We start from the raw sequence: 8,400 nt of genomic DNA on the forward strand, positions 1-8,400 counted from the left end.
TAGGTAGATAAGTACGAATGTCGCTTCTTTGCGTAACATAACTGGTCTTGTGTTAGGATCTCAAAGACTTCATGAGGCAAGCTGGGGAAGTAACCTTTGCAGACGCACACAGGCCTAAGTTAAATGAAGGGTAAGCCTCTCGCTAACGTCGCAGAAGCCGGAGGGTGGCGGTTGGCGCGTGTAGTGTTGGGGCAGGGGAGCTGGCTGCTGCCAGCAGTCGTCAGTGGCTGGATTTCGCTGCCCTTTGAAAATTCACTCTCTGGCCTTTGGGGAGGGGAAATTCTTTAATTCCTGCCGGTGTTCCGACAAGGGATGACTGCACAGAGCGGCACAAGTTGGGGTGTTTTTTTTTTTTTAATTGGGTGGGGTTTTTTTTCCCGCCTCCAGCATGTGTTTTGCACCGTCATCACAACCTGTAAGAGTGAGCGCTGTGTTTTGGTTTTTTAATGTTCTGTTTTTGTCTGTAGGGTGGTTGAATTCGCCTCTTACAGTGATTTAAAGAATGCTATTGAAAAGCTTTCTGGTAAAGAAATTAATGGAAGGAAAATCAAACTAATTGAAGGCAGCAAAAGGCACAGGTATGGATTTCTGTTCTCTTAAATATCCACTTGGAAAGCTCAGAAGTCGGCAACCAGGCAGCCGGACTGGAAACCAGTGGATTGCCCGGTTATCGTTGCGGTCCGTGACGCTCTGTTGCCAACACCGATGCTCTTTCTTCCCTCAGTAGGTCCAGGAGCAGGTCACGGTCTTGTAGCAGAAGCTCATCCAGGTCTCGTAGCCGTTCCCGTTCCCGCAGCCGCAAGTCTTACAGCAGGTCACGGAGTAGGAGCCGTAGCAAGTCTCGCTCGGTTAGTAGATCTCCAGTGCCAGAGAAGAGCCAGAAACGTGGTTCTTCCAGTAGATCAAAATCCCCGTCATCCGTGGATCGACAGAGGTCAAGGTCGAGATCGAGATCGAGATCGAGGTCCAGATCTGTTGACAGTGGCAACTGAACTATAAGTAACTTGCCCTGGGGGCCCCTTTTTTAAACCATACTTGCTAAAACTTGTGGTAAGTATGTGACTTTCTGTGGGGAAGGGTTTGGAGGGGGGAGGGGAGAGGGTGGGATGGGAGGGAGAGATGGGGGAACTTTGTAGATGTGGACCGTGGTGGGCAGGGTTCTTGACTGATTGTATTAAATGGTTTTGATAACCCTTTTCTCGCTCACATTTTTTGGTGACTGTCTGAAGTGTATCGTTGGTGTGTACCGGCAGAGCTCTTTATAACTAAAGCGGGCGGCTCGAAATTGACTTCTTTCGTTGTTTTGTTTGTTTGTTTTTTTTGTACTCCAGCAAAAGTCAGCCGAACCCTTTAATTCCCAGTGTATTCAACTGTGAGTAGCAACTCGGAGTGTTTAGTTTTAATATCTCAAACGAGCAGCTTTAGGCATCGAAGAGCTCTACGTGTGCTGTACATAAAGCTTGATTCCGGAGGGTATTTTTTTTTTTTTTCCTTTTTTCCGTGCTTTTTGAACCGTTGTTCGGGTTACAGGTCAGCAGGTTAAGTGCTGCTTGGTACTGGTGATAAAACTTCACGAGGTTTTTCATTGGGTACGACTTGCACCACGCTGAGAACATGCCCGTTTCACTGCCCTGTGGTAACAATATTCTCTAAAGCACCCGAATTCTTGATACATCAGAATCAAATGGCTCGAATAAAACATAAAGAAACGTGTCTCCGCTTCTGGTGCGTTCTTGCTGTTAACGAAGTGTTCGTGGCCCTGTCGTACGCCGTTGGACAGTGTTAAAACGTGTCTTAAAGGTGGCTCTGCGGCAGTTAGGGCTGTTTTGGGCGTGGGGGAGGACTTGCTTCCCGGTAAATATATCCCGCTGTGTCCTTGGGGGTCTGTATGTTCAGAAAGAACCTCGCTGATCGGGAGAGTGGTGCTGTCAGTTCGTCGCAGGGAGGGGGACGGCCAGGGTGTTCAGGTGTGAAGGATGGGTGGATGGAGTTGACGTAGTTCATCAGGGCGTTGGTGCCCACGTGTACGAGGGAGCACGGAGGTGTGGATAAAGGATTTTCTGTAGGTGTCAGTCCCCGTTACGGAGGAAGAGGAGGGGTTTTGCAGATTGCTCCGCGCCGATCCCTTTGTCTGGTGTAAAGTGAGCGCACAGCTAAGTCTTAGAACTGCCGGAGACCTGTGGAGCGGCTGCAGAAGGTGGAGCTTGGAGGGGGGGCGATAGCGGCTGCTGCAGAATCCGTCTGCACTGCTTCCCTGCTTTCCCACTCTTCCTGCAGGGCCTTGACCCTGCTTCCATCTCTTGGGCAGTGACCATGTCCTTGCACGTCAGTTTTGCTGCGTCTGAAAAGAAAACTGCGGTGAGGAGGGGCAGCTCTGAACCCGAGTTACGGAAAGATCGGGACAGATCGGTGTTGCTGGGCGATCTAAAGCGAAAGGCAGGAACTTGGGAGGCCTCTCAACATACTAAAGCCATTTAGTTTCCAGTCGCTTATGAATCGGAGCCTGGGGAGCCACCCTTTTCTTAGCAGTCTTGCAGGCACCCGTGTGGGTGTTTCCCATGGGAACTGCTCCCCGCCTAAGGCAGACCTGAGGATCCCAATTGAGTGGGTTTTTCCCCCTGGTAACAGTCTGCCATCGGGTGTATAGCTGTAAGGTTCGGTAACGTGCTCCTGCCTCCAAAGGACTGGAGAAGGCTGGTCTGGAAGCATCAGGGGGACAACTGGTGGAGGATCCCATTCAGCAGCGCGTTCTCCAGCCGCCTTCGCGGAGACTCAGCTGGGCTCTGGTGCTAGGGACCTGTTGGAGAAGAGTCTCCCTCTCACCCGTACCCGTGCTGCATACCTATTTTCCTTCAGCTTTGAGTCTCTTTATGTACTTCTTCAGCAAAAGAGCCGCATTGCCTCCCCTCCCCTTCTCTCTCTTCCTCTTCTTCTTCCTTCCCATTCTCTCTCTTCCCCTTCTTCTCTCTCTTCCCCTTCTTCTCTCTCTTCCCCTTCTTCTCTCTCTTCCCCTTCTTTCTTCCCCCTCTTTCTTCCCTCCTCTTCCCCTTCTTCTCTCTCTTCCCCTTCTTCTCTCTCTTCCCCTTCTTCTCTCTCTTCCCCTTCTTCTCTCTCTTCCCCCCCTTCTTCCCCTTCCCTTCCTTGCAGCGCTTGGCAGTTCTGTCCCTTTCCTCTTCCCACCACTCCAGGAGTGCCACCCTTCGGTGAACCTCAACAGCTCACAGCAAAGCGGAAGGTCGTTGCATGAGCGAGGGTCTGGCGTTCCTGTGTAATTTTATGGATGTGCGTGCGTGACTGTTCTTTGCACGCGCTCAGTGCAAATCGCAGCTGCGATTTTGCGGGATGCCCTGCCCTGGTGGAAATTCCTGATGTCTTCAGCTACCCGTGAGTTTCTGACCGTGGTTTGTATTTAAGGCCTTGGGACTGGGAACCAAGTGAAAGGGCACCCGGCTCTCCCCCTGGAAAGCGGCAGTTTGTCGGCAGTGACGTGCGGGCACGTGCGGTTTGGGCTGTAGAGCGTAAGAAATGTGGGAGCAAAGCTGTACTTGCCTTTTGGTTTCTTTATTCTGTCGCGGATCCTGAAGGTCAGGATGAGCAGAAGGCCCTCTCCAAGCTGGAACAGCAAGTAGAGCAGTGGGAAGAAGTACAGGGGGCCGATGATTTCTGGGGCGAAGGCGACCTTGAGGATAGTCGAGCAAAGCTGTACGTTCTGGCAGCCAGTTTCCACGCACACGGTCCGCCTGCATCTGGAAAAAACAGATTTAATCGACTTCTAAACAATTAAAAAAGCCTCCCTGCCTCGCTGTTCCAGCGCTTCCCGCGCTTGCCCATGCGAAGAGCCGCTTCACCAGGAGCCATACTGGTGTGGGATCACGGAATGGTTCGGGCTGGAAGGGACCTTAAAGGTCGCCTGGTTCCAACCCCCGGCATCCCCTGAAGGTTTTGCCTGGTGCTCCCTTTGCAGCGTGCGGAGACAGATCCCACGGCAAACGCGGACTTTGTGCTTGGTGGTGTTGGGAGGCACCCACTCTGGGCAAAGCACTTTCTCCCAGGGAAGGAGTCTGCTTCCAAGGGGGAAAGAGGAGTCCAAGGTACAAACTAGTGAGGACTGGTGTGCTTCCTACCTGGATTAGATAGGATGATGTTCAAGGTTTCGATCCTGAACTCCTGGGGTTTCAGCTGAATACACTGACTGGTTTGGGATAATTACCAGCTGAGGAGCAGTTTTGTCACTTGGGGTTTGGTCTCTGTTGGTATTCCCTAACCCTGCACTGTTCTTTGGTGCTGTTCATTCTCTTCTTCCCCAGCCTCGTTACTGAGAGCAGGGGCTGGCAGTGTCGGAGTAGTGGGTCACTGGGGACCTCAAGTCAAACCCGTCCACCTCCTTGTTGAGTGAACCCATGCAGTGGGCTTCCACCCTTCTGTGGTGGTCGGGTACCTGTGTCAAAAACTGCTCCAGCTGCTCCTCCCCTCTCTGTTGAGCTGAGCAGAGGATGAACTCCTTTCTCTCCCCACTCAAGGTGTGGGAGCATGGACTCGGGCCCAGCTTGCTGTGTCCGCCCGTGCTCCTGGGGCCCGTTTTGGGAGGCTACAGCCAGTGTTTGCTTTACACACGGATGTCGAAACCCGTGTTCTCACCTTGGCTCCGCAGCCCAGAGCTGTCGTATGTCTCTGGTTTTGGGTGACAGCGAGGGGAGAGGGGAGTGGAGGAACATACCGGTCATCGAGCTTGAAGGCTGCAGAGAGAACGTAGCCCAGTAGGAATCCGATAAAAGGCATCAAGGCAGAAGATCCCAGGAGGGATGGTGAGAAGACAGCCATGATACCACTTCCCACATTGGCCACAGACAGGATGATTATTGCAGCAGATGACAGCAGAAGCACAACCATCCCTGCCTAAAATAAAAGAGGTTAAGACATGGACGAGCAAAATCCCCAGCAAAATTTGCCTTGGCTGTTGGAAGCGGCTGTGCCCCGTTCCCCATCCATCATCTGAGGGTATAGTGAGAATGGATAAGTGCCTTCCGTGGGCGTTACAGGTACTGGACAAGAGACCACCCTGAGGTGTTGCCTAGGGAGACCCTAAATAATTAAGTACCTTTCTGGTCTATATGCAGAGTGACTGGTGCTTGCTCCACCGGCCACTCGTCTCTCAGGCGTCTCTGGGTGTCTCTGGCCGGGTCTAATCCACCCAGAGCAGGTGGGGAGGAAACCACGTCCCTCCCAGGTAGAGCCTCCAGCAGGTGCGGAACCTGGTGGCTGCACTTTCAGACCCTCTCGTTGGTGTCCGGTGATTCCGGCAGGTGAAGCGGCTGGAGAATTTTGGGAGGCAGAATACACAGCTTTCCCCTTTGGAGTCCAGTTCGGATGGAGCTGCCCAGCTGTTTTTTTAAAAGCAGGTCTCCACCCCTTTCTTCTTTTGTGGAGGAGATACCTGGAAAGGTGATGTCAGCTGAAAGGATGGTGACCCAAGGGCCACCTGGGAAGGTGTGTGCCACCTTGTGCTTGGCTTTTAAAGCCACTTTTGAAACGGTCCTGTGCTGGGTGAAGGAACCTCTGGAGAGCTCTGCTCTTCCTGTGTCTGTTCTAGCCTGACTCCCGGGTTCCTACGCTTCCTAGAGGACAGTGATTCCCAGTGCTGTTGTATCGGGCATGTTACTAAGTCCTGGCACACAATTCTTGCTGTGCTTGATCCCAGTCTCTCTGAGAGTGAAGTCTTAGTGAAAGAAATGACGAAAAACAGGTTTACAAAAGTTGTTGGCAGCTCTCCGGGTACTGCGGGGAACTAAAAAATGAAATATTTTAATGATTAAGGTGGTGAAGTGGAGATTTTGGAGTTCTATCCCCAACCCTTCCATTGATTTGTGGCATGCCTTAGAGGAGGTAGTGTGTCTGTGCCGTGATTTCTGAAAGCTTCCTGGAGGGCCGTGATTGAGAGGCGGCTAGCGCGAGGCACTGCTTACCTTGATGATCAAGCCAGCGTGCTGCGGTTTCTTCTCATTCAGGATGATGCCGATGGCACAGGGGATTAGCATGAGGACCAGGGAGGTGATTATTCCTTTGTAAGGCACTTTTCCCTCCAAATCGCCTTCGTACAGTCCTCCCGAGTAAAGGTACAGAAGCAGAGGCATTAGTCCGATTGCCAGGACTGTCGAGCACGCGGTCATGACAATGCTGAGGGGAAGAAAGGACGCTTCAGTACAAGAGTGACCCTTTTTTATGGAATACGCTCAGTTTTCTTACTATTGCAGACACAGGGTTTTAATAGAAGACTTCACCTTGCTCTTTCCCAACCTCCCGCGGAGGTTTCCCCGTCGCCCTCGGTGGTGTAAGGGTGTGGTATGGATAGAGAAGGGGGGAGATGACTCAAGCTCTACACGATTGGCCTGGCAAGGAGCATGTGTTCAGCTTCCTTACCTGAGGTTCATGTCCCCTCTCAGCGCCAGGCTAAAGATGTTGGAGAGGTTTCCCCCGGGGCAGCAGCCGCAGATGAGGATGGCCAGGGATTCCGTGGCGCCCAGCTGGAAGAGCTTGCCCAGCAAGAACGCTGTCAAGGGCATGACGCCATACTGAGCCACTACAGCAATTGCCACGCCTTTGGGTTTCCTGAGGTGGGTTGTGATCTTGGCGATCTCCATCGTGCACCCCAGAGATAACATGACGACGAAGAGGACCACGACAAGGACGGCGTCCAGGGCTTTGTCCATGGTCTGCCGGCCAAACGCAAGCGGTGGTGCCGCGCTGGCGCTCTGCATGAGACCCGGGCTCCAAAGCTCCAGGCTCTCGAAGGCCCCTTTAGTCTTGTTCATCCTGCTGATGGGTTGAGACGTCCCTTCTTCTGTGAAGGTGAGGAAGGGATTGATTCAGAAATCCAAATAATGTGCAGTTAATGCAAGCAAAACCCGAGCTCTGTCTCAGGCCGCCGTTCCTATTGTTCGGTAGGTGCTGAAATGGGAATCTACCTTTTGAGCAAGGAGCTGTGAGCCACGTTCCGTGCAGCAATACGCTGTGCAGGTTGTGTAGCTTCTGCTCTGGTCCCCCCTTCTCGTCCAGCACCCGCTCTCACTGTGAGAACCAGGGCAGAGTGGGTGAAAGCGGGGAGGGGGGGCGGCGGTCAAATCCGGTAAAGATGGGCACTTCATACAAGGGAAAACGAACCAGAAGAGCTCAAGCCCACAAGACACTGCTCAGGCCAGCACTTCATGGTTCATCCAGAGGGATTTATTTTTAACAAGGGTTATAAAATGCTTATGCTACTGGCCATTAATCAATTTCTTGATAGGAGGGTTAGGAAGAAACTTCCTCCGTGAAGGAGTCATTTCTCTAGCAAGATCCCTGGGACCTTCGTGTCCGTCTTCCTTCAAAAAATTGCACCCTTCATGTTGGGAGGAGGCCCTGCATGGCAGGAGCCTCAAACTGACCTCGGCAGTGCAAAGCCGTGCCTGCTGCAGCGCAGTGGTGCTGCTTGCAGCCTGCACCGCGATCCAGCCAGGGGTGCAGGTGGCACCGGGGCGCTCCGAGCGAAGGCAAATGGGCAGCTCTTACCCACCCTGGGCTGGTGCCTGCCCAGCGCCTTCAGGACAAGCACGCGGAGCTCCGGTGTGCAAGGGAATGGGAGTTGGGAGCCTGGCGCTAGGGCAGGAGGAGGGACTGGAGAGGTGTCTGGTGAAGATTGTTCTGGGGTAGCCTCTCTCTGTTCCCCCTGCTGCTCCCTGTCCCCTGGATGTACAGGGGATGTGCTTTCCCGTGTCAGAACTAGGTGATCTTTAAGGTCCCTTCCAACCCAAACCATTCTATGATTCTACAATCTGCCATGCTGGGAACAGCACGCTGCCTGCCCCATCTCCCAGTGCCGCGCTCCCTCATCCCTCTGCAGGTTTTGCCTTCATTTATGGAGCAAAACAACCTGAGCCAACCCTTAGGTCAGGCACGGGTCTCCCCAAACATACAGAGCTGAACCCATTAAACCAGAGCAAAGCGAACGCTGTTACCTTACGGTCCTACGAGAGACTTCGGTGAGGTTACTTGTTGCTCCATCCCTTCCCTGCTAAGCTTGGTCCTTCAATCCTCCTGCTTCAAGAAAATCTTGCCCTCTTGGCAAAATCTTGTCCTCTTGCTTGTAGAATATAAAGTCTGGGTCTAAAAGACCCTTTTAGGAAGGGGAGTCATTACATGATAGTTGTGTTACTGCAGTCTTTTTCTCTCGGGGGGGGGATGGGGGGGGGGGGGGGGAGGGGAGGGGGAAGGATTTTAAGCAGGGAGGTGTGCTGCTATATGGCCAAGCTCTAATCCCTTTGCTGGAGGGCATTATAATGCTGCAGTGATGTGCCCCTCGCCCCTATTCATCTGGGAGTGCAGCGGGCTCAGCCTCTCCAGCTCCATCGCTCTGGAAACGCCGCT

At 52.9% G+C, this 8,400-nt stretch overlaps 1 protein-coding gene across 1 annotated transcript; it reads right to left on the bottom strand.

Moving 5' to 3' along the window:
- Positions 1 to 805: 805 nt before the first annotated feature.
- Positions 806 to 6,809, bottom strand: LOC104510221 (sodium/bile acid cotransporter-like). Its single transcript, XM_010152394.1, has 5 exons — positions 6,418 to 6,809; positions 5,964 to 6,174; positions 4,718 to 4,896; positions 3,550 to 3,746; positions 806 to 972 (listed from the first exon to the last, which is right to left on the bottom strand). The coding sequence occupies exons 1-5, from the start codon at positions 6,807 to 6,809 to the stop codon at positions 806 to 808; spliced, it is 1,146 nt and encodes a 381-aa protein (XP_010150696.1).
- Positions 6,810 to 8,400: the final 1,591 nt, after the last annotated feature.

This window comes from Eurypyga helias, unplaced genomic scaffold (genome assembly GCF_000690775.1).
Source record: "Eurypyga helias isolate BGI_N326 unplaced genomic scaffold, ASM69077v1 scaffold25345, whole genome shotgun sequence".
NCBI classification, from domain to species: domain Eukaryota; kingdom Metazoa; phylum Chordata; class Aves; order Eurypygiformes; family Eurypygidae; genus Eurypyga; species Eurypyga helias.

What these genes read in the sequence shown, in the direction of transcription:
- LOC104510221 (XM_010152394.1), bottom strand. Translation starts at nt 6,809, where the DNA reads ATGAACAAGACTAAAGGGGCCTTCGAGAGCCTGGAGCTTTGGAGCCCG. An exon ending in ACGCTGGCTTGATCATCAAG is followed by an intron (nt 4,897 to 5,963) that starts GTAAGCAGTGCC and finishes CTTTTATTTTAG; the next exon opens with GCAGGGATGGTTGTGCTTCT. An exon ending in GCCTTCAAGCTCGATGACCG is followed by an intron (nt 3,747 to 4,717) that starts GTATGTTCCTCC and finishes TGTTTTTTCCAG; the next exon opens with ATGCAGGCGGACCGTGTGCG.